The sequence below is a fragment of the Budorcas taxicolor genome, chromosome 4 (genome assembly GCF_023091745.1).
Source record: "Budorcas taxicolor isolate Tak-1 chromosome 4, Takin1.1, whole genome shotgun sequence".
NCBI classification, from domain to species: domain Eukaryota; kingdom Metazoa; phylum Chordata; class Mammalia; order Artiodactyla; family Bovidae; genus Budorcas; species Budorcas taxicolor.
In genome coordinates, this window is record NC_068913.1 from 111378676 (window position 1) to 111405400 (window position 26725).

The 26725-nt window shown below is 38.0% G+C and overlaps 1 protein-coding gene across 1 annotated transcript in view; it reads left to right on the top strand.

Annotated features, from left to right (window-relative positions):
- CNTNAP2 (contactin associated protein 2) overlaps window positions 1–26725 on the top strand; it is a 1656810-nt gene that overhangs the window by 83863 nt on the left and 1546222 nt on the right. Inside the window, exon 3 of the mRNA XM_052638430.1 lies at window positions 23265–23458. Within this exon, the coding sequence (XP_052494390.1) occupies window positions 23265–23458 (194 nt within the window). The remainder of the gene's footprint in view (window positions 1–23264; window positions 23459–26725) is intronic.

Below are 26725 nucleotides of genomic sequence, written 5' to 3' on the forward strand. Positions count from 1 at the left end.
TTTCCTTTTTTCTATCATTATATTCAATTGCTAGAACAACCAGTTTCAAGCTTGCCCTATGGAAAAACCCATTAAGTTCTTTGCAAGGAAAATTGATGAGTTTATGTATCTGAAGAACACATTTATAGACGATCATACTAAAATCAACTGTATTTTCAAGTCCCATTTGTTATGTATCTCTCTCCTAGTATTATTTCTCTACTGATTCAGAGCCTAAGAAGATGGGGCTACTATAAATATTTTCCATTTATATCAAAATGCACCCACTACATTTTTGGTGAGAGTTTCATGTTGCCAGGTGTACCAATGCCAAAAATCTTTCCTCTTTATTAAAATGGATTCTGTAGTTACAGAATGTATTTATTGAAAGAGCCTGTTATGATACTGTACACCTTCAAAATGATAATAGGAATTCTAAGTGTGAACTTGGTAATGACATGATGCCTGCTGCCATCCAGGAACTGAGACTACAACTGAAATTTTTAAAAAAGCGCACAAAACGTGATGACCAAGGAGGAGGAAGTTACTTATGCGTGAGTTATGGGGAAGACCAGAGAACTCATAAAAGACATTTGAATTTTATCTAAAGTATATATTTGCTATACTTAACTATATTGATCTTCAGCATAGTCTCTTTGCATCTTCTCTCTCAAAAAAAAAAAAAAAAACAAAACAGAACTTTAGCAGAGAAAGTCTTTATAACCTGTTTTCAAATATTTGGAATTGCTCCAAAACTGGTCTGAGCCTGAGTGTACAAATTTGAAAAGTAGAGATATAAGGCAATTTTCCACTTCAAGTCAGTAAAAATATCTGTCTCAATTATCATGGTATGTCACTGGGAAGAATGGCCTCATGTTTCTGCACTTTCATGTGGATCTAGCTTAGAAATCACTGCTTATACAATAAGATATTTCCCTTGCATCTTTGCATAGAACAGCTTTGCATGGTGCATACACCATTGTACATATAAAATCTGCATTCATTAGTTGACTGTTACTGTACACACCAGAATTTTCCATACAGTTTTGTTTATATCATTGACATGATGGCATACAGAGTGACAGGTTTTGTGAATGTACAGACAACGTGTGCATTTCTTTTTGCAGTTCTGCATTTCTTCATGCGATCTCTTTTATGGCAAAGCCTCTGGCCCAGAAAATAATGAGCCTTCAATAAAGAGATCCCTGAGGCAGATGGCATGGAGATATTATTTGCATCCTTAATTATTTTGTTAATAAACAATAAACTATGTTTAGTTACCAGTGAGAACATTTCCATTATGTAAATGTGCCTCTGATTTCCTTTCTTTCTTAAGTGAATGAAACAATAAATAACCAAATTTTCTTTTGTACAAAATTCTAGCTGGGAGCCTAGGTTTTGATGATATACATGAGAATCAATTTTTAAATTCACTCAGTTTTAAACAGTTAGCTAAAAACTGCTGCAGAAGTTAAAGATGTTTCCTACTGTGCTAAGTTAACATCTGAATTCTTAAAACTTTCACTGAATTGTGCATCCCCTCAGTCAAGTGTCCTGGATACCTCTGGAGCCGGTCAATGCCAAGATCTCTCATCTTTTGTGAAAAAAACTAAGAAAGACCTTGCTTGTTTCCAGCTTTTCAAAATACACTGTCCACTCACTCTGCTGATTCTGATTGGTTGAAGGCTTCCTGCCATGCTAAAGAAGTGATTGTTATCATGTTTGCAGAATGGACTGTGCTAATGCATGAGAAATAACTGTAGACCACGTTAAAAAAAAAGTTAAAATAGTATTCTAGACAGCTTCTCCTTTCCTAGTTTTGTCCACTCTGAGTGCTAGGGTTTCAAGTCCTGGGTCCTTTTGAAGGACTTCCGTGATGGCTCACACAGTAAAGAATCCGCCTGCAGTTCAGGAGACCTGGGTGTGATTCCTGGGTCTAGAAGATCTCATGGAGAAGGGAAAGGCAACCTAATCCAGTATTCTTGCTTGGAGAATTCTGTGAATGGAGGAGCCTCTCGGGCTACAGTCCATGGGATCGTGAAGAACAGGACATGACTAACACTTCACTTTCACTTAGATCCTTTTGAAGATAATGGCGAAAATATGTATTAATATTTTTTGAAAATTTAATTGATACTGACAATCAAATTTTTTTAATTATAAAAATGCAATTCTTTAGTGAGAATGAACTACTATTAACCCAATAGTATTTAGAATATATATAGTGAGAGCATTGGCAAAAATTTCAGCTCTTCTTTGTTGAAGATACAATGTAAATCACTAGCATTATTAAAATTTTATTTTTTATTACTGATCCATTTATATTTGTCTTTCATGATCTGTGCCTCTCTCGCATTGATCCTTGGGGCCAAGGATTTTGCCCACTTCTTTTAGGGCTTTTGCTTCAAGGATCTCATTCATTTATCAGTTTGTTCATTCATATATTCATTTATAATTTAATTCTTTTTTAATTGGAGGACAATTGCTTTACAAAGTTGTTGTTTCTGCAATACAATAATTCAAATCAACCATCAGTTCAGTTCAGTTCAGTCACTCAGTCATGTCTGACTCTTTGTGACCCCATGAATCGCAGCACGCCAGGCCTCCCTGTCCATCACCAACTCCCGGAGTTCACTCAGACTCATGTCCATCGAGTCTGTAATGCCATCCAGCCATCTCATCCTCTGTCGTCCCCTTCTCCTCCTGCCCCCAATCCCTCCCAGCATCAAAGTCTTTTTCCAATGAGTCAACTCTTTGCATGAGGTGTCCAAAGTACTGGAGTTTCAGCTTTAGCATCATTCCTTCCAAAGAAATCTCAGGGTTGATCTCCTTTAGAATGGACTGGTTGGATCTCCTTGCAGTCCAGGGGACTATCAAGAGTCTTCTCCAACACCACAGTTCAAAAGCATCAATTCTTCGGCCCTCAGCCTTCTTCACAGTCCAACTCTCACATCCATACATGACCACTGGAAAAACCATAGCCTTGACTAGACAGACCTTATTTGGCAAAGTAATGTCTCTGCTTTTGAATATACTATCTAGGTTGGTCATAACTTTTCTTCCAAGGAGTCAGCGTCTTTTAATTTCATGGCTGCAGTCACCATCTGCAGTGATTCTGGAGCCCCGAAAAATAAAGTCTGACACTGTTTCCACTGTTTCCCCATCTATTTCCCATGAAGTGATGGAACTGGATGCCATGATCTTCGTTTTCTGAATGTTGAGCTTTAAGCCAACTTTTTCACTCTCCTCTTTTACTTTCATCAAGAAGCTTTCTAGCTCCTCTTCACTTTCTGCCATAAGGGTGGTGTCATCTGCATATCTGAGGTTATTTATATTTCTCCCAGCAATCTTGATTCCAGCTTGTGTTTCTTCCAGTCCAGTGTTTCTCATGATGTACTCTGCCTATAAGTTAAATAAGCAGGGTGACAATATACAGCCTTGATGTACTCCTTTTCCTATTTGGAACCAGTCTGTTGTTCCATGTCCACTTCTAACTGTTGCTTCCTGACCTGCATCCAGATTTCTCAAGAGGCAAGTCAGGTGATCTGGTATTCCCATCTCTTTCAGAATTTTCCACAGTTTCTTGTGATCCACACAGTCAAAGGCTTTGGCATAATCAATAAAGCAGAAATAGATGTTTTTCTGGAACTCTCTTGCTTTTTTTCATGATCCAGCAGATGTTGGCAATTTGATCTCTGGTTCCTCTGCCTTTTCTAAAACCAGCCTGTTGATAGATATCTAGAAAGTAGCATTGACATATATACACTACCAATAGATACATAGTAGGAAGTGCTATATAACACAGGGAGGCCAGCTTGGTGCTCTGTGATGACTGAAGGGAAGGGATGGAGGGATGGGAAGGAGGCTTAAGAGGAATACATTAGTAGGCTGACTTTTTCTCTATCACTGAGCCACCTGGGAAGTTCATACATGCAATGGAATATTGTATGTGTATGTGCTAAGTTGCTTCAGTCATGCCTGACTGTTTGCAATCCTATATGGACCGTGGCCTCCCAGGCTTCTTTGTCTGTGGGATTCTCCAGACAAGAATACTGGAGTGGGTTGCCATGCGTCCTCTGGGGAATCTTCTGACCCAGGGATCCAACCTATAGCTCCTACGTCTCCTGCATTGTCAGGCATATTCGTCACCACTAGCACTGCCTAGGAAGCCCTACCATGAAATATTACTAAGCCATGAAAAGGAATAAATGTGAGTCAGTTGGACTGAGGTGACCTAAAACCTGTTATGCAGAGTGAAGTAAGTCAGAGAGAGAGAAACAAATACCGTATATTCACACACACACACATATGTGTATATATATAGAATCTAAGAGTTGGTGATGGACAGGGAGGCCCGGCGTGCTGCAATTCATGGGGTCGCAAAGAGTCAGACATAATTGAGCGACTGAACTGATGAACTGAAGAATGGAATCTAGGAAAATGGTACTGATGAACCTATTTGCATGGCAGGAATTGAGACACCGACGTAGAAAACAGACTTGTGGACACAGCAGTGGAAGGAGAGTGTGGGACACATTGAGCAAGCAATTAACTCTGAAATTCATTTACTCTGTTGTTGTTTGTGCACTTGCTAAGTCATGTCCAACTCTTTGTGACCCCATGGACTGCAGCACACCAGGTTCGTCTGTCCTTCACTATCTCCTAGAGTTTGCTCACATCCAAGTCCACTCAGTTGGTGATGCTATCTGAGCATCTCATCCCCTTCTGTTCCATTCTCTTGTTGGTTTTAGTCTTTGCCACCATCAAGATCATTTCTAATGAGTCAACTCTGCATTAGGTGGTCAAAGTACTGGAGCTTTGGAGCTTCAGCTTCAGCGTCAGTCCTTCTAGTGAATATTCAGGGTTAATTTCCTTTAGGAATACCTGACTGGTTTGTTCTTGCAGTCCAAGGGACTCTCAAGAGTCTTTTCCAGCACTGCAGTTCAAAAGCATCAATTCTTTGGCACTCAGCTTTCTTTATAGTCCAACTCTAACATCCATATATGACCACTAGAAAAATGATTGCTTTGGGTATAATGGCCCTTTGTTGGCAAATTGATGTCTCTGCTTTTTAACAGACTGCCTAGTTTTGTCATAGCTTTCCCTCCAAAGAGAAAATATCTTTTAATTTCTGTAGTGATTTTGTAGCCCAAGAAAATCAAATCTGTCATTGCTTCCACTTTTTCCCCTTCTATTTGCCATGAAGCTTTGGGACCTGATGCCATGATCTTATTATTATTATTATTATTTAACATTGAGTTTCAAGCCACTTTTGTCATTCTCTCACCCTCATCAAAAGTCTCTTTAGTTAATCTTCATTTTCTGCCATTAAAATGGTATCATTTTCATGTATAACATGTATTTATTGAGTGCTATCTGTAGGGTATCATACTTGGCGGTGGTTGTTAAATGACAAATAAAACTCATTCCTTGACTCAAAAAAGTGGGCTATCCTGAATTTACTTATTCGTGTATTCAGGATTTGTTTGGAGTTGCATCACTTAGTTGATTTCTGCAGCTCTATCTTTCTTTCAGTTCACTCTATGAATAGAGGTTAGATGTATTTGATAACCTAAAGATGTGTATTTGAGCTCTTAAACCTTTTTTAATCTATAAACTTATCTCCTTCACCCCCACCAAACAAAGTTTTGTGAGCTGCACAGAGAACAATGTTTTTTCTTTTCTTATCACAAAGAATGACATCTTGAGAATGATGGCATTTTCTGAACAATGCCAATGGGTGTGCACTTGACTAGAGCAGTTAGCAAATCGTTTCTAATTAAACATATTGTTTCCAAATTCTGTAGACTTTAATAAGATTGCAGACCAGAGATGAAGAACATGAATTAGACAGTAGATTTACAAACATCAAATTGACCTCTTGCTCACACATGTTCAAGGTGAAATTCTACAGCCTTTCCTACAGGTAAGGATCAAACAGCAGCTTCCTAGTAGGTGCAGAGAAGAACCATGACTTCATTGACCCTGACTTTCTCATAATATTTTCATTTGCCTTTATTTTTTCAAACAAAATCTCATTTCTATGCACATTAAAAGTATGTTAGGTATTTGATATTCCCAGTAATAAAATGCTTATGAGATAAAGAAGATTTTTGTACCTTTTCCAAATACATAAACTGTATCATCAGTTACAAAAAAGGTCTAGTACAAATTGCTTATGAAAAATTCTTTAAAAAAATCTTTAATGGTTGGCATATAAAAGTGCTCTGTAAATAATTGTTGAGTAAATGAGCCAGGGGAGTTATTAACAGTAAAAATGGAAATGACCATCCACTTTTTAATAATGAAAGTTATATATAGTCACATGTTACTTAGCCGTGGTATAAATGAAATCTCCCTTGATGATAATAAAATAGATCAACCAAAACTTGGATCATAACTGTTACTTTAAATGCAATAAGAAACATTTTAAAAACTTGATAAAAAATTCAATGTAATAATTTGCATTCCATTTCAGCTTTCTTAGTAAATGAAGTTAGTGGACATTGAGTCTACTGTCCCAGACTATGTAATATTTTGCTATGAGGAAATTCTTATTATGCAGCCTTCACCTGAGTATCTCCAGGAATGGAGAACTCACTACTGATGGCGATAATCCTTTCTATTGCTGGTGTTATCAGCTTTGATGTTTTAAAAATTGTTACAATGAAATCTGACCATCTATAACTTTAAATTTCTTTTCCTAATACCATCATGTGAAATAATACACATGAGAGTCAGTTTTCACCCAGTTGTGTATGGCTAGGAGATTAAAAAAAAAATAAGACCATATATCATTTACACTATTTGGTAAGTAACTTTAAGAATTACAGGTCATATACATATTCAAGATTTTCTAATATGCAGAAAAAGAAGCTGATCAGACAATGTGGGATTCACTTAGTTTCAGCTGCTATCTAGCCTTAATGAAGTTTTATGCAACCATATAGTTCTTTTGTGTAGCTTTTATTTTCTTATATCTTATAGCACAATCTTAAGGTAATAATTGATATTTTTTAAAAACCTGACACTTTACATCAAAGTTCTTAATATAATTGACTGGTGAAATTCCATGGAAATACTTTATATTTCTGAAAAATACATGAAAATAAACTTGCCCTGCCAGGCTTTCCTTGTGGCTCAGACAGTAAAGAATCCTCCTGCAATGTGGGAGACCTGGGTTCAGTCTCTGGGTTGGGAAGATCCCCTGGAGGAGGACTTGGCAACCCACTCCAGTATTCTTGCCTGGAGAATTCCGTGGATGGAGGAGCTTGGTGGGCTACAGTCCATGGGGTCACAGAGTCCGGCCCAAGTGAGCGACTAATCACAGCACAGAGCAAACTTGCCCTGCAGTAAGTCAGTTTCTCACAACTCAGATACAGTCATTTACCTCTGAAGCGATGGATATGAAACTGAGATCTTGATAGATGAATTTGCTTCTGATTTTCCCTAATCACCTGAAATGTGCTGACTCTAATGAGACAATTCATATCTGGATGATATCAACATTGTAAAGAGACATCCCTGCATATTTCTTATATACTATAGTATAGTAGAGTATGCTGGACCCTTGAAGGAAAATCATATTTGACAAGACTTTTGTTCTTCCAGAAAAGCACCTGTTTCAGATTTGTTAAAATCAGTTTGATATTTAGTTTTCTTCTTTGGTCAAAATCCAAAATGAAAAGAACTTGTATACTGAGAAATCCAATTGAGACAATTTATACAGACAAATCCAATTGAAAGTACTGAGTTAAAAGATAAAATCTTCATTTAGTCTAATCAAAATTTTCATTTCAAAAAAATGTAGAAACTATATAATTTTTATACATAAAGAATGTATACTTTTGGAATATTTTGTATTGTAACCTCGCTGGGGAACTTTATATCTTTAGGCTTTTAAATAGTAGAAGACAGAAATTAAGTTACTCCTTTATTTCCTCTTACAAAGCTTACGCATCTTTGGTTTCCCCAAAATAATATGTAAGATTAAGTCCTTTCATAATGATAAGTTACTCTCTTTGAATATTCTTAGTTTTTAAATTGTTTTCTGAAAATGTCGAGCCCTTGACGTTAAGCAACTTTTTTATGTTTTGTAACATATAGTCCTTTTTTGGGAACTGCCTTTTAAAGTTCCTCATCCATTTTTAAAATTGGGAAGTCTGAATGTGTCTTATTGGTTTGCAGGCCTTGTTTATACATTTTGTTTTTTGTGTTTTTTAAAAATATTTATTTATCTGGCTGCACTGGGTCTCAGTTGTGGCACATTGGATCTTTATTGCAGCACCCAGCCTCAGTAGATGCCCCGCACACGTGGGATCCTATTTCCCTGACCAGGAATTGAACAAGAGCCCCTTCCATTATAAGGTAGATTCTTAGCCACTGGCCCACCGTACCATTTGGATATGAGTATTTTCCTTGCTTGCATGTTTGGAATTTGCTGTTTAGTCGCTGAGTCATGTCCAGCGCTTCATCACCCCATGGACTGCAGCACGCCAGGTTCCCCTGCCCTTCACTATCTCCCAGAGTTTGTTCAAACTCATGTCCACTGAGTCAGTGATGTTTGAAAATATGCTGCCCGAAAACCATGGTTAGCCATTTCACTCTTCTATTAATATCTTTTAATAATAATTTCTAACTTTAATATAACCTAATTTATGCATCTTTCCCTTTACAGCTAGTGATTTTATTCCTGTTTAAGAAATCATTCCCAACCCCAAGAATATGATGTTATTCTCTTAAATCAAGTTCTATAAGCTTCCATATTCTACTTTTCACAATTAAAGCTACATTTTTACCTTGATCTCAGTATACTATAAGGCAAGGCCACCTTTCACTTTTTTACACATGGATATCCAATTCATCCTGAATATATTATTGAAAAAAGTACCTTTGTTCTCTACTATTTTCCTAGGCTACCTTTGTCACAATTTACATGCTAGTATACACATGTATACATGTGGTTTTATTTTAGGGATCTATATTTTGTTTATATGGCCTATTTGCACTCATAACATTTTGTCGTAGTTTACAATAGTTTTATAATGAGTCCTGCTGTCAACAGAATGAAAGTGGTTACCAAGAAAATACAAGTCAAACCTGCAAGACTGCATTTAGAAAACAACTGCAAAAAAGAAGGCTAACTATGTCAATTTGTGGCAAGGATTTGGAAGAGCAGAAACTCTTATGAAGTTCCTAGGGCGTATCATGGATGGGGGTGGTAAAAATCAGTTCAACTACTTTTAAAAATTTTGGCGAAATTGATTAAATTTAAAAAACATGGAACTTCCCTAGTGGTGCAGTGGTTCAGAATCTGCCTTGCAAGGCAGCGATGTGTGTTTGATCTGTGGTCAGAGAGCTAAGATCCCATATGCCACAGAGCAACTAAGCCTATATGGACCACAGTGAAAAATATCCCACATGCCACAACTAAGATCCAACCCAGCCAAATAAATAGAATTTAAAAAATATACAAAAGTTTTTGGACTCACAGTTCTCTTCTTGGGGATGTATCCAAGAGAGAAGTACAAAGAAGTGATGAAAGACATGAGCACAAATGTTAATAGCAACATCATTTATAACAACTTCAAACTGGAAATATATGCATGTTCAACAATTCCCTAGACTTAATCAATAAGGAGTTGTATACGACATAATGTACTATTAGGCAACATGGAAATGAGGAATCAGCAGCTAAACACAACCACATGGATGAATCTCTGGGGCAGTTCATTGAGGAGGAGAGGTGACTGTATCTGGAAAAGGACGTAGTAAGAGCACCTGTGTTGCTGGCAATGGTTTCTTTATAGATCTGGGTGGTGACTGTATGGTTGTGTTCATTTTGGGATAATTCCTAGGTTCTTATTTATGTGCAAAGACTTAATTAAAATGTATCAAAATTTTTTGAGGCAATACTATAAATATAGTATCATAGATGCCATAATTTTAACACTTTACCCATAAAGTAAATTGTTGTTGTTCAGTCGCTAAGTCATGTCTGACTCTTGCGACCCCATGAACTGCAGCATCCCAGGCTTTCCTGTCCTTCACTATCACCTGGAGGTTGCTTAACAACTAATGTCCACTGAGTCAGTGATAAAGTAAATTAAGGTTGCATAATTATTTATAAGCATTGTATAACTTATTAATACAGTTGATCATGCATCTGTTCAAAATGGGCATTTTAGGTTATTACTGATGCTAAAATAAATTTTGCTAGGAGAGGCTCAGATTTCCAGCCAGTCAAGAACATTTAACATCATAATTCAGCTAGTTACTGTATTAGGTCTCTTTTCCAGCTTTATGTAATTGACAAATTTCATAAGCATGTTTTCCATGGCTTAGATAATAAAAATATTAAAAATGACAGCATACAAGACCAAAGCTTGTGGCTCATCATTAGGACCTCTCTGCAAGCTGACATAGTCATTAATCAACATATTTGAGGCATAATTGTTAACCATTTTTGAATTTACCAAAAATATTTCCCAGACCACATTTTACTACTTTATACTTAACAGAATATTGCCAAAATGCTTTGCAAAAGTTAACTTGAAGATACAGTTATGAAATTTAATGTCTCATGTTAAACAGGAACATGATCAAAACAGGAAATCCTTATAACCCACCACCACCACCCCCAGTATCAATAACTCCTCACTTTTTGGTATTAATAACTCCCCACTTTTCACTTTTATTCTAAATTTTCATAATGCACACACCAGATTTTAAAGAAGAACCTTTTTGTCTATTGGAGAAGGAAATGACAGCCCACTCCAGTATTCTTGCCTGGGAAATCCCGTGGACTGTAGCCTCGGCTACATACAGTCCATATGGTCACAAGAGTCAGACATGACTTGGCAGCTGAACCACCATCACTACCACCACTCTTCTCGACTATTTTTTTCCAAGTCTTTGTTTAGAAAGTGTATATTTTTTGGAAGGGGGATGTTATTGGTTTGTGTTTGTTTTTAGTTACCTCTACTTTTCTGGCAATTCCTTTGATAAGTATTCAAGGAAGCTAACCTTACTTTTATGAGTAATGCCAGTCCTTTGAGATAAAATCTGAATGTTTGAAAATGTTAAAGCATCTATAGTTCTTTAATTATATCCTAATTTGTCTCTAGGGATAACTTCCTGTACTCTGATAAAAATCATGTATTTTTTTTTTCTTCTGTTTTGTTTCAAACTTAGCTTTTATACTTTTATTTTAGCATTATTTTTTCAGTTTATTCCGTATTTTAGGAATGATGGTAGCACGGCTGTTTTTCCTCCTCTAGCTCATGACAAACATTAATAAATGGCCATGGTTCTCTTTTCCGGCTACTTCCAATCAACAAGCGTCTAGACTTGGTTGAAGATTATTTATACTACTTCTCATTACGCTGTTGTTCAATCACTCAGTCATGTCCTACTCTTTGCGGCCCCATGCAGCACTGCAGCATGCCAGGCTTCCCTGCCCTTCACTGTCTCCCAGAATTTGTACAAACTCATGTTCATTGAGTTGGTGATGCCATACAACCACCTCATCCTCTGTGGCCCCCTGCTCCTCCTGCCTTCAACCTTTCTCAGCATCAGCGTCTTTTCTAATGAGTCAGCTCTTCTCATCAGATGGCCAAAGTATTGGAGCTTCTGCTTCAGTATCATTCCTTCTAATGAGTATTCAAGATAGATTTCCTTTAGAATTGACTGACTGGTTTGATCTCCTTGCAGTCCAAGGGACTCTCTTCTCCAACATCATAGTTTGAAAGCATCAGTTCTTTGGTGCTCAGCCTTCTTTATGGTCCAAATCTCACATCCGTACATGACTGCTGGAAAAACTGTAGCTTTGACTAGACAGACTTGTATCGGCAAAATAATGTCTCTACTTTTTAATATGCTGTCTAGGTTGGTCATAGCTTTTCTTCCAAAGATCAAGTGTCTTTTAATTCCATGGCTGCAGTCACAATCTACAGTGATTTTGGAGCCCAAGAAAATAAAATCTGTCACTGTTTCCATTGTTTCTCCATCTATTTGCCATGAAGTGGTGGGACTGGATGCCATGATCTTAATTGTGTAGATTAAGTATATCTTAATAAAGTATATCCTTCTCATAGATAGGTCATATGTCACATGTCCTAGCTGTTTATTCCCACTGTAAATAAAATCTGAAGTCATTAGCAAGCTGATTTTATCACTTCTTAAGACACCAACTCTGTTGTCTTTATCAGTGAGATAATTCACAGTTTCTATACTTGAATTTTACATTCTTAAATGTCACAATTCTTCAATCTTACTATTTTAGAGCACCTTTCATTTGTATCTCATTGCATGCTTTTCATAATATGCCCATTTCATGTATGCTTTACAATTTTTCAGAGAATCCTTTCAATTTTTGAGGGGTATCTTTTTTTGGTGTTTTAATTTTGAAAAAAAATTCATTCATTACTTCTTCAAATGTTTATATTCGCTGCCTTTGCTTTATTTTAGAACTTCAAGTCTTATCACTGAAATTCACACTTTAACCTATTTATCTCTTTACTCCCACAATGTTTCAGTTTAATTGACACATCACTGATGTATACTAATGTACCTATTGAAACTGTGCCATTTGTTCATTTTTATATATGTATACAGCTGTGAAACCATCACCACAATAAATATAATGAATATATCCATCACCTCAAGAGGTTTTCTTTTTCCACTTTATAACTCCTTTCTTCTCCCTCTGCCCCCCCATCCCTACTCAGTTATGATCTTCTTTTATTCCTGTGTTTCAATTTGCATTTCCTAGAACTTTATTTGCATTGTACAGTATGTACTTTTTCTCCCTGTATTCTTTCACTCAGCATAGTTATTTTGAGACTGATCATGTAACATGTCATGTTGGAGAAGACTCCTGAGAGTCCCGTGGACTGCAAGGAGATCCAGCTAGTCCATCCTAAAGGAAATCAGTCCTGAATGTTCTTTGGAAGGACTGATGCTGAAGCTGAAACTCCAGTACTTTGGCCATCTGATGCGAAGAACTGATTCTTTGGAAAAGACCCTGATTCTGGGAAAGATTTAAGGCAAGAGGAGAAGGGGACTGCAGAGGGTGAGATGGTTGGATGGCTTCAGTATCTCTATGGACATGCATTTGAGTAAGCTCCAGGAGTTTGTGATGGACAGGGAAGCCTGGCATCATGCAGTCCATGGGGTCACAAAGAGTCAGATACAACTGAGCAACTGAACTGAACTGATGTAACATGTATCAGTGCCCTCTCTTTTTTCTTGCTGAATAGCTTCCACTATATGGTTACAGAATGGCTTCCCTGGTAGCTCACCTGCAATGCAGGAGACCCCACTTTGATTCCTGGGTCGGCAAGTTCCCCTGGAGAAGGGATAGGCTACCCACTCCAATATTCTTGTGCTTTCCTGGTGGCTCAGATGGTAAAGAATCAGCTTGGAATGTGGGAGACCTGGGTTCGATCCCTGGGTTGAGAAGATTCCCTGGAGGAGGGCATTACAACCCACCCCAGGATTCTTGCTTGGAGAATCCCCATGAACAGAGGAGCTTGGAGGGCTACAGTGTCACAAAGAGTCGGACATGACTGAGTGACTAAACACACACAGATAATTTCAGGATATTCCTCTCATGAGGTTATTTTCCTGTCAATGTCTACTTGTTTTACTTCTGAGATCACTATCTAGTTCTTTTTACTGTCTGTCTGTAAATCTTTTATTTTTCCCTCTTGGATGTGATCATTACTGCTGGTTTTCAATGAATGGCATTACTTATGTTATATTTTTGAGCACCTGAGGCTTTTACTTCCCTTCTTCCTCGCTTGCTATTATATCTGGAGACATTTGCATTGACGTTTTGACTTTGTTAGCTGACTTATGGCATATTTTTTCTGTGATTTTGCTTATTTTTTTTTTTAGGTTCTTCTTTGCAGTCAGCTGTTTCTCTCTCTCCCTCTTTCCTTTTCTTCCCTATAATTTGGTGATTTTTATCCTTAGCTTCCCAGTCCTCAGTGCAGAAACACATTTTACATGGAGGACCCTGTGTCCTTGCCTGCCGGTGTTACTAGAGAATCGTAAGTCCAGTCAACAAGCCAATGGGTGCCTTCTCTTGGCTTGGATATGCCTCTTTTCCAAATTCCTTAAGTGGCAGAGGTCCCCTACCTTTGGGACACTAGGGACAAGTTTCATGCAGGACAGTTTATCCACAGACAATGGTGAGGGAGCAATGATTTAGGGATGATTCAAATACATCAGATTTAATGTGCACTTTACTCTTATTATTATTGCATCGGTTCCACCTCAAATCATCAGGCATTAGCATCTGGAGGTTGGGACCCTCTGGCCTATACAGTCTCCTATTATCCGCATCTCTAAGTCATTGAAACAGTTGTTTCAGTCTCTTTTCAGAGCAAGTTAGTCCTGGGTTAGTTTGGTTTTCAGCTCTGACCCAGGCTTCCTCTCGGTAACACACACAGGGACGTGCATTCACCAACGCTCCCCAGGAGCCCAGTGTCCCTCTGTCTCTGTCCCCAGCCCCGACTCCAGCAGGAATTGGTTATGGTCCTACTCACCGCTTTGCATTTTGGTTGCATTTCTTGTGCATGGAGAAGCTTATCGTACTTTTGATCCTGGATATGTCTTTTCAATTTTCTTTTTATCTATCTTATCTAAAAATTCTGTGTGTTTAGAGCAGGAGGTCTCCCAGCCTGAACTCATAATGCTATCTGGCCTTCAAGTCTCCTTTTCAATTTATTCTTTTCATCTGATACATATTTCTCAACCAGTTATTAAAGGTAGTTCTAGCCTTAATTGAATTCTTTTTCTACCTTTTTCTGTTAAATTAGAATTGAGGCGTGTAGTCTCCAGTGGTATTATAGCCACCTGCTTAGGCATCAGATTTATGCAAGAGCCATTTATAACTGGAAAGAAACTCCATGCCCTCTCTTGAACCACCCACACAGTTTCATGTTTTTGTTAGCTCTTCAGTTCAGTTCAGTTCGTTGTTAGCTCTTAGAGGTACAAATTACAAAGAGGAAATGGCTATCACAGTTATAAGCTATCTCTGAGTTTACAGAGCTGATTTCATCCACTTTTCCAAGTTTTTTAATGTAATTCTTTACTCAAGTAACCCCAGTGGGGGTGAGCATCCAGAATGCAAACGCTGAGTATCTTATAGTTCACACATACACACACACACATATATGGAGGGAGAAAATATGTGTATTCAAGAGAGAAAAAAAAAGGAGAGAGAGAGAGATGAAGGAGTGGAGGAAGATGGGGATAGAGGAAGGAAAAGGTAGGGCAGGAACAGCATCCCAGTGTTTAGGGAATGGCAGGAGTTCTGTATAAGGACCCATCTTTCAAGTCACTGTTACAATTTATTAGTTACCTAATAGATAATTTGGCTCTATTATTTCTAGATAAAAGTTGTTCTTAAATCATCTTAGAATCTAAGAGTTTATGGCTGTTCACTGTCTTTGCATTCTTGTTCTCCTCTTTGACTTTCCACTTAGTTCCCTTGAGTCATCACTGTATCCACTAGGAAACACTTCTGTCCTCTTTCATATATTCTCCATAGTGTTTTTGGGGAACCCTTCTGCTCTCTTATATACCATTTCCTGAGTTTTTTGTCATGAAAGAGGTATCATTCTTAATCCTTAGATCGATAGAGGTTACACATTTCACAAGCCAAATGAACAAAGAAATCAACTTCCCCAAATTACATTGCGAGAGAGATCAAAGAGAAACAGAGAACTTGCCATCGATCTTTCCACCATGCTTCTCATGAAAGCCTGACATTTGCCCTCCCCGGGAAGTTGATCGCTATTCTCTTCACATTTCCTTCAGCTAAGGAGTAAGTTTTAACTTATATTTTTACTGCTTTTAGACTTTTTCCTCCCTTAAAGTTGACCATAAATTCATTTCTTTAAGTAATGAGGTAAATGAAATTAAGTAGCTGTTAATTACTTCTTTATTGAAAAATTGTAACACAGCAAAAAAAAAAAAGGGTAAATTAAGAAAATTTATCCTGAAATGCATTTTGCAAAATTAGTTAGGGGAAACATTCTAAGTTGCATCAGTCAAATGCACATATCTTTCTTATTTTACTCAACAATAATAATTGCTTTTTTATTTCAATAACTAAAATTATCCTGTTGCTTTTAGTAATGCATATATAGAAATTCATATACAGCTGGGTATAGGATTTTTCCAAAGTTTGGAACTATCTAACAGATAAGGAAATATATTTATTATCTCTTGATGACTAGGTATACTGGTATCCCCCAAATTCATATATGAAAGTGAAAGTGTTAGTCGTTCAGTTGTGTCCAACTCTTTGTAACCCTATGGACTGAAGCCTGCCAGGTTCCTCTGTCCATAGAATCCTCTAGGCACTAATACTGGAGTGAGTATCCATTCTCTACTCATTCAACAATGGACTGGTTCCAAACTGGGAAAGGAGTATGTCAAAGCTGTATATTGTCATCCTGCTTATTTAACTTATATTCAGACTACATCAGGTGAAATGCCAGGCTGGATGAAGTACAAGCTGGAATCAAGATTTATGGGAGAAATAGTAATAATGTCATATATGCAGATGACACCACTCTTATAGAAGAAAGTGAAGAAGAACTCAAGAGCCTCTTGATGAGGAGAAAGAGGAGAGTGAAAAAGCTGGTTTAAAACTAAACATTCAAAAAACTAAGATCTTAGAATCTGATCCCATCACTTCATGGCAAATAGATGAGGAAACAATGGAAACAGTGACAGACTTTATTTTCTTGGGCTCCAAAATCACTGCAGATGGTGACTGCAGCCATGAAATCAAAAGATGCTTGCTCCTTGGAAGAAAAGCTATGACAAACATAGACAGCATATTAGAAAAGCAGAGACATTACTTGACCAACAAAGATCTGTCTAGTCTAAGCTATGGGTTTTCCAGTAGTCATGTATGGATGTGAGAGTTGGACTATAAAGATAGCTGAGCACTGAAGAATTGATTGTTTTGAACTGTGGTGTTGGAGAAGACTCCTGAGAGTCCCTTAGAAGGTAAGGAGATCCAACCAGTCCATCCTAAAGGAAATCAGTCCTGAATATTCATTGGAAGGACTGATGCTGAAGCTGAAACTCCAATATTGATGTGAAGTACTGATTCATCAGAAAAGACCCTGATGCTGGGAAACTTTGAAGGCAGGAGGAGAAGGGGACGACAGAGGATGAGATGGTTGGATGGCATTGCTGACTCAATGTGCATGAGTCTGAGTAAGCTCCAAGAGGTGGTGATGGACAGGGAAGGCTGATGTGCTGCAGTGCATGGGGTCACAAAGCTTCAGATATGACTGAACAACTGAGCTGAACTGAGCCATCCTCTTCTCCAAGGGATCTTCCCCACTCAAGGATCAAACCTGGGTCTCTTGCATTGCAGGCAAATTCATTACTGTCTGAGCCACCAGAAAGACCCAAAAATTAATATATGGCTCTTCCAAAAAGAGAAAATTTTGCAGAATTCTTGGTAAAATCAACATATGGATGACATATGACTATTGGAAATGTTAGATACTACAAAAAGGAAGAAAGCATAGAAACAGCAAATGAAGTACAAAGCTGGGAAAACAAACTCCTATGCAGGTTATAAGGAAAGTGATTCCAAAAAATATTGCAGACTGGATTTCCCAGGATACAAATTATGAGTCAGAGAAGTGCAAATTTTGTAGGCAGTACCTTCAGGATGAAAACTGGGGTAAGGGAAGGGAAGGAAACAGAAATAGGCAGAGGCAGTAGTCAGCATGCGATGCAGTCTCCATGGAAGCTTCAACTTCCAATTTCTCAGAGAGCTCTGAGACCAGACTGTGGTGACTGTTTATACTTTTCCCCAGGTGGGACAATGGTATTGATCATTTCTAGCCTCTGGAATGGAGAAGGCAATGGCACCCCACTCCAGCACTCTTGCCTGGAAAATCCCATGGATGGAGGAGCCTGGTAGGCTGCAGTCCATGGGGTCACTAAGAGTCCGACATGACTGACTTCACTCTCACTTTTCACTTTCCTGCATTGGAGAAGGAAATGGCAACCCACTCTGGTGTTCTTGCCTGGAGAATCCCAGGGACGGGGGAGCCTGGTGGGCTGCCGTCTATGGGATCACACAGAGTCACACACGACTGAAGTGACTTAGCAGCAGCAGCCCCTGGATAGCCCATTTTTACAACTGTATAACCCTAGGAAGGGGCATGACCTTGTGTAAAATGCCTCTTTTTTAACCCGGGAATGCCTAAGGGGAATCACAGCTACATTTGGTCTTCCAGCAGCAGTGTAAATATCTGAAAGAAGAAGTCCTCCAGTCATATATTAGAAGCGAAATGGCAAATCACAGCACCCATTGCAGATGTGATATTTGGAGTGAACTTGCTGATCCTTGAAGGAGAAATAATATTTTGAGGGAGGATCATAATAAGTTGAGGGAGGATTTGGAAAGGTATAGAGGGTGTGTTCCAGGTGAGTCTTTTGTTTGTGAAGGCGTGGATCATTTATTTCTGGAGGCAATGAGGATCAATTGAAAAATATTGAACTAGAATTAACTATGATTAGATCTGCCTTATAGAAACATCATTCTTGTACAAGTGTAGTTTGAATAAGTAGGGGAATGAAGAATGAGAAGGTAGTTGTGAGGTGGTTATACACACATTCTATAGATAGCACACATGTAAACTAAACACCCACACTTTATGTAGATAGAGCATTGAAAAATGTTTTTGGAAGTATAATTTAGATATAGTGAAATGCACGGATGTAAAACAGAAGTTGATTTTGAGCAGAGGTTAACACATTACAGCTCTCTGGCCAGCCTCCTGTCTTTATTAATAAAATTTTATTGAATCACAGTCACACTATTGTTTCTGGGTCTTCTGTGGCTGCTTCATGCTCCAGTAGCAGAGTTTATGATTTGGGAGAATGGCATTCTATCATGTATACTATCATGTAGGAATTGAATCGCCAGTCTATGTCTGACGCAGGATACAGCATGCTTGGGGCTGGTGCATGGGGATGACCCAGAGAGATGTTATGGGGAGGGAGGTGGGAGGGGGGTTCATGTTTGGGAACACATGTAAGAATTAAAGATTTTAAAATAAAAAAAAAAAAATAAGAAGAAGAAAAAAAAAAAAGAAGTAGCATGGTCTGCAAAGCCTAAAATACTCAGTGTTTAAACCTTAGAGAAAAAGTGTGCAGACCCTTGATCTAGGGTTTACTACTTTCAAGTAATGCTGTATCATTTCAAATGTAGTCACAGAAACTCAGGACACTACACTTTTTCCTTGCCTCCTATCCTTTGTTCTATTGTAATCATACATTTTACATCTATATTTGTTATAAGCCCTCTTATTCATTGTTACTATTTTTGTTCCAAGCAATTATCTTCTAAAGAAATTGCAAAAACATAAACAGACATTTCCTATTTACTGACATGTTTACCATTTTCAGCATTTGTTTCTTCATGTGATTTCAGCATGGCCAGGTTTCCCTGAAGCTGAAAAATTTCCATCTCTTATATAACATGCTTATTGATGATGAATTTTCTCAGCATTTATACTAAGTATCATTATGTTGCTTTCATGTTTGAAGGGTATTTTTGCTAGATGTATAATTTTACACTGACACTTTCTTTTTCTTTTCTTTTCATCACGTCATTTCTTTGTTCACTGGCTTGCACTGCGGTTGTTAAGATGTTATTGCCCTATGAACACTTTTAAGATTTTCTCTTTAGCATGGTTTTTTAAGCAGTTATTTATCATGTGCCTTGGTGTATTTTCTTTGTATTTACTCTTCTTGGTCTTCAGTGAATTTCTCAGATATTTGGGCTTGTATTTTTCAACTATTATTTCCTCAAATGTATTTTTTTTTTCTACCTCAGTCTCTACCCTTTCTGCTTTTCATACTCCATTTGCATGATTGTTCAGTTCAGTTCAGTCGCTCAGTCGTGTCCGACTCTTTGCGACCCCATGAATTGCAGCACACCAGGCCTCCCTGTCCATCACCAACTCCCGGAGTTCACTCAGACTCACGTCCATCAAGTCGGTGATGTCATCCAGCCATCTCATCCTCTGTCGTCCCCTTCTCCTCCTTCCCCCAATCCCTCCTAGCATCAGAGTCTTTTCCAATGAGTCAACTCTTCGCATGAGGTGGCCAAGGTACTGGAGTTTCAGCTTTAGCATCATTCCTTCCAAAGAACACCCAGGGCTGATCTCCTTTAGAATGGACTGGTTGGATTTCCTTATGGTCCAAGGGATTCTCAAGAGTCTTCTCCAACACCACAGTTGAAAAGCATCAATTCTTCGGCGCTCAGCTTTCTTCACAGTCCAACTCTCACATCCATACATGACCACTGGAAAAACTATAGCCTTGACTAGACAGACATTTGTTGGCAAAGTAATGTCTCTGCTTTTGAATATGCTATCTAGGTTGCTCATAACTTTTCTTTCAAGGAGTAAGCGTCTTTTAATGTCATGGCTGCAGTAACCATCTGCAGTGATTTTGGAGCCCCCCAAAATAAAGTCTGACACTGTTTCCACTGTTTCCTTTCTATTTCCCATGAAGTAATGGTTAAGACATTTAATGTTATCCTACAGGTTACTGGATTACAGGTTCATTATTAAGCCATATTACCCACTGTGAGGTTAGGCCTGAATGGTTTATGTGACCCTGTATTTGAGTACACTACTATTTTCTTCTCAGTTTGGTGGTGCTAGTGGTCAAGAACCTGCCAGTGCAGGGGCATAGAGAGACGCGGGTTTGATCCCTGGGTTGGGAAGATCCCCTGGAGAAGGAAATTACAACTCATTCCAGTATTCTTGCCTGGAGAATCCCATGGAGATAGGAGCCTGGTAGTCTATAGTCCATGGGGGTGCAAAGAGTCAAACTGGACTGAAGGGAGTTAGCATGCACTATTTTCTTCTCAGTTTCTAATCTGCTTTTAAGCTTATCTAGTAAATGTTTTATTTCAGATATAATTTCTAGTCCAAAAACACCCATGTTGTTTTCCTTTGCTGTTTCTTTTCTCTATTAAATTTTCATACTTGTTTCTTCAATATTTATACATTCTTGTTCAAGTAACACAACTAATTTATAATCTATATTGTAAAGTTGTGCTCTGTTAATTTAATCATCTGTGTCTATTACCACTGACTGACTTTTCTCTGGTTATGAGTCATATTTTACTGCTTACCCAAATATCTAATTTTTTTTTTAAGTTTTTACTAGACATTATGGATTCTCTGTTGTTGAGTCTCTTTCATATTTTCATGGAAGTCTCATGAAAAAATAAACTTCCACGGTCTCCCATAATGGAGTGTTGAGTTTCATTCAACCAAGGGGTTAATTCAGTTGTGGATCAGAATGATCTTTTTTCAGACTTGTTACCAACCTTTTTTCAGATATGTTCTCAGTAGGATTGGCTTCTCCGGTGGCTCAGATGGTAAAGCGTCTGCCTACAATGCAGGATACCTGGGTTTGATCCCTGGGTCAGGAAGATGCTCTGGAGAAGGAAATGGCAACCCACTCTAGTACTCTTTCCTGGAAAATCCCATGGACAGAGGGATTTTAGCCTGGTAGTCTACAGTCCATGGGGTCACAAAGAGTCAAACATGACTGAGCGACTTCACTCACTCACTCACTCAGAGTAGGATTAGAATCAGAATCCTTATTTTAGGATAAAATTATTCTACTCTCCTTCTGAGATCTCTGTTGAATGCCTAGGGTTGCTCGAGTTCTCTCAATCTCGTCCAGTCTGAAATCAAATTCTACTCCCAGGACTGTGCATCTTCTGGCTGTTATTCATTTCAGATATCACTTCGCTTTGTCTTGTTGAGTCTTAGTCTGCAAATACACAGCCTAGCATTTGTCCAAAGTCTGAACTGAAGATATTCACTGGTGACCCAATGGACATTCCCAAAGCTTCTTCTCTGCACAGCTGCCCCTTCCCTGATACTCTGTCCTACAAATTCTGGATTCCTCGAGAGCTTTGATTCTGCTCTGCCTTCAACTCGGTGATGCTGTTGTGTCTGTTCAGAATATTCTTTTACACCATGGTCTGGAAAGTGGACCATGCAGAAAGCCAGGAAGCTGGCAGGGCTCACCTCTGTTTATCACATCTCATGAATCAGAGTCCAGTACAGTGTATTGTCTAATCTCTTAAAAGTATAATCCTATACATTTTGTTGGATTTGTAATTCTTTGTGGTGGGAGAACTGTTCCATCATAGTTGAGGACAGAAATAAGCCCTGTAAATATCATTATATAAGTGATATATCAATGATGATTTGCAAAATGATCTTTATTAGCATAGATTTCATAAAATAAATTATTTTATTGTCAGCTTTTAAATTCTTTATTTGAAAAGTGAGGCATATGTTCTCATATACTGTACATTGGATAACTTGTTGAATATTTTCCTATTATTTACTACCATTAGTAATGAAATTCACTCAAAAAATTATATTGCTGCTTAGAACTAAGCATCATGGCATATTTTCTGTAGCTTATTTATTTGGAATCATAGTTGTTTCACATAGTGTTATAAATTAGGAGTCTTTTTCGTTCTATGTTAGTGCTGTTTCTCTAATGGATATTTTCACATTCTTCTCTTTGCCAGTCGTTTACTTTATTTTACCAGAAGAAGCTTCACTTCATTTAGTGACTCTATTCTTTTCCTAGAAATGTGTTCATCTAGAGTCATTGGTTGTATAGCTCTTAAGTGTTAGTGAACATTTTGACTAATTTACTATATATCTTAGGTCTCAGGAGTTGATGTAAGATGAGGTCTCCTCTTGAGAGCTAGTAGTGTTCTTTCAACTCTGAACTTTGTAAAGTAAATATATATTTTAGAGTGTGTATAGTTGCATTTTGTTTCATTTATGATCTACTTAAAAATAAATCCTTACATGAGGAAATGTTAGATTGCTACATATCTTTTTCTAGTGATTTTTAATTGAAGAATTCACGGTAAATTGATCAAGCCTCAGCCAATTAGAGTTTGACATGTACTAATAAGATCTAATTGAGGAATTATGAAGACATTTGCGCAGGAGAAAATGAGCACATAATTACACCATAAAGAGGTCAGAGTGTCAATGTTACCCAGATAGAAGAATATTAGTTGAAATCCCTGTGGCATCTATAAAGGACACTTGATAATGTATCTGTGAAATATAGTACTTCCAACGCCAATTAAAAGATGTAGAATGATCTATTGCCAGTTGTAGAAGTTCAACATTAAATACCTATTTCCCTCCTCTTGTGTCTACCTTATTCAGGTGCTGGGGGATGGTCTCCATCAGACAGTGACCATTATCAGTGGCTTCAGGTTAACTTTGGCAACCGGAAGCAGATCAGTGCCATAGCAACTCAAGGAAGATACAGCAGCTCAGACTGGGTGACCCAATATCGCATGCTCTACAGCGACACCGGGAGAAACTGGAAACCCTACCATCAAGATGGGAACATCTGGGTGAGTCACTGTCAGAAAAAGACACAGAACTGAGTTTGCAGATATTTGAAAATGGTAGTGGATTCGGGTGTGTTCTTTGGCTCAGGAGTAGCTATCTGACTCCTCCCATCCCTGGTACAGTCTGGGGAAGGGCTTGGGAGTGAAGTGATTGGAGACTGACCTTGCTATTTTCGTTTCCATGTGTGTGTGTCCTCTGGTACTTGCTGAGAGAGAAAAGAAATGTGAGCAAAGCAAAAGAAGATGGTAAAATGAAACCAAACCCAGTATGCCCTACCCTGCTCCACCCCAAGCCTTTCCTTAGTGATGAAAACCCCTTATCTTGCAAAGTCAATGCAATGGGTGTCTCCTTCCCCAACCTCTGGTGTATTTCACAGACAATAAGACCACCCAATAAAACTGGGTTGAAACCTGAAAAAAAAATTAGGTAAATAATTGAATAATGATAGAACACTAGAATTCTTTAAGCACAATGTTTCAAGTAACTGTATTTTAGTTTGTAGCACAGAACGGCAGTGGAACAAATTATTGAAATTCTGAACTGAGAATTAAGTAAATAGAAGAAAAAAACAAAAAACTCTTACTTGCCTCTGTCAACTGAAAAAGATTCACAACTTGAGAGCTGTGAGTTAAGTTTTATTGGGGCAAAATGGGGCTCCAGCCTGGGACGCAGCACCTCAGATAGCTCTGAGAGACTGCTCCAAAGAGACACTGGAGAAAGGTCAAATAGATTTTGGTGAATAGGGAGTTCAATACAATTAAGTGCTCATTTTACGAAAGGTTTTCTGCTAGTCTCGAGGAGCCGATGTCATCGTGAAAGTCCGTAGCTACTGACTATATGTATGAAGAGGACAATAAGGTAGAAAAATAGTTTTAAAGAGAAAGCAAATAGACCAGCCATAGCTTTGGAGTACATTAGACACCATAATGAGCATCCCCTTCTCAATTTTAAATATTTTAAAATATTACTAGTCCTCACTCTAAGGTGTGTGCACTTGTCTGTATTTATGTATTAAAAACCACCAAGAGGCTGTTTATTCATACATTCTTATTGGTTGAAGAATGTTTCTTTAGGCTACAGTTTCTATCCAAGGCTTAGGGCAATGAGTCTCAGTCTGGGCTACCCTTTTGAGTTGCCTGAGAAGAATTTAATGTATTTGAATGCCAGGCCCACCCAGGCAAATTAAATTAGAATCATGTAAGTAGTATTTTATATTAATGACTCTGATATTTTTTAGGAACAGAGATCTTCTATTTGAGTAAAATATTGAAATTATAAAGAAATAATTTAGAGGAGTAGGAACAGTAATATAGCAAAGAAAACACTCATAATGGTAGTTTAAACCCTTATTACAGTTCTGTAGGCATTTTATTATTTTTTTTTATTCTGAGAAAAAGGGTAGCATAATCCATTTACTCTTAAAACCATATTAATTAAATTGGAAAGTTGTGTGTATTCAATCAAATATTCACAACATATAAATTAATTATATATGTTATAAAATACTAAATTTTAAGGGATCTATTTTATTTTTTTTTAAGGCAGTCATAACCAAAATTAAGTAAAGCCATCAATAAGAAACGAAAAGGACAAGGTGGGAGGAGGAGGAGGAATGGGAGGAATTTGTTTTTGATTTATATATTAGACAGAATGCTTGGGATTTTTGACCTGATCAGGGCCCACTCCCAGAAAGGTGATATCTTAAAACTCTTAAGTAATTTTTTGTGAGCAGGCAGAGTCTAGTGCTCTGAACTTAAGTAGCTGGTCATTTCCACAGCAGTTGTCCATGATTATAACTGTCATGTGAAATAAGGATATAATACTCTGATAATAAATAGTATATATGCCAGAGTAGTCCTTTAGAAATAAGTTCTATTAAGCCTTTATTGCATGGCAAGAACATTTGTGTATTGGGATGTGTAAATTGTCGGAAGCAAGTAAGGAGGAAAATTTCTCTTCATGGAAAGTCTTCATCTCACAGTTAAGCTAAGTATCAGGCATAATTTATATTTTTAAAAAAGTGGTTTTCAACCCTGGATACACAATGGAATAACCTATAAAGCTTTAAAACATGGATGTTGGGTCTCATTTCCAGAGATTTGAAATTGGATGGTCTAAGATGAAACCTAGGCATTGAGATTTTAAAGCTCCCCCAGTCATTCTAATGTATAGTTAGCACTGAGAACCCTATTGTAGATTGGTTTTCAGCCTGTAGGTAAGATGGGCATGAAGGTCTTTCTATAGCTCAATTGGTAAAGAATCTGCCTGTAATGCAGGAGACCCAGGTTCAATCCCTGGGTTGAGAAGATCCTCTGGAGAAGGGAATGGCGATCCACTCTAGTATTCTTGTCTGGAGACTCCCATGGACAGAGGAGCCAGGTGGGCTACAGTTGGTGGGATCGCAAGAGTCTGAGTGACTAACACTACTACTACCAAGTGCGCATGGAGGAGGTCTATTGTGCAAAACAATGGTAGAGCAGAAAATTTGAAAGGACCTTCCTAAAAGTTGAGCAGAAAGAGAGAGATACTGACCAGATGCCTACACAAACAGCAGACCAACTAACTGGGAGTAGACAAGTAAGGCTCAGATCACAGGCTCTTCCAGGAGAGCAATCATTATTTTCTGTCTAAAATGCAGTTATTTGAAGAGCTGCAGTCAGACTCCAAACTATCTTTCAGATTTCTGTTACTGTAAAGTTTTCATTCCAAAATTGAGAGACTGTTAAATCCTCTCCTATCATAATGGACTAGTTAAGTTTAGTTCAGTTCAGTCACTCAGTTGTGTCTGACTCTTTGCACCTCCATGGACTGTAGCACAGCAGGCTTCCCTGTCCATCACCACTCCCAGAACTTGCTCAAACTCATATCCATTTGGCAGGTGATGCCATCCAACCATCTCATCCTCTGTCATTCCCTTCTCCTACCGCCTGCAATCTTTCGCAGCATCAGGGTCTTTTCAAATGTGTCAGTTCTTCATATCAGGTGGCCAAAGTATTGGAGTCTGACCTTCATCAGTCGTTCCAATGAATATTTAGGACTGATTTCCTTTAGGATTGACTGGTTGGATCTCCTTGCAGTCCAAGGAACTCTTAAGAGTTTTCTCCAACACCACAATTCAAAAGCATCAATTCTTGGGTGCTCAGCTTTCTTTATAGTCCAACTCTCACATCCATACATGACTACTGGAAAAACCGTATCTTTGACTAGACAGATCTTTTTTGGCAGGGTAATGTCTCTGCTTTTTTAAAAAAATTAAATTTATTTATTTT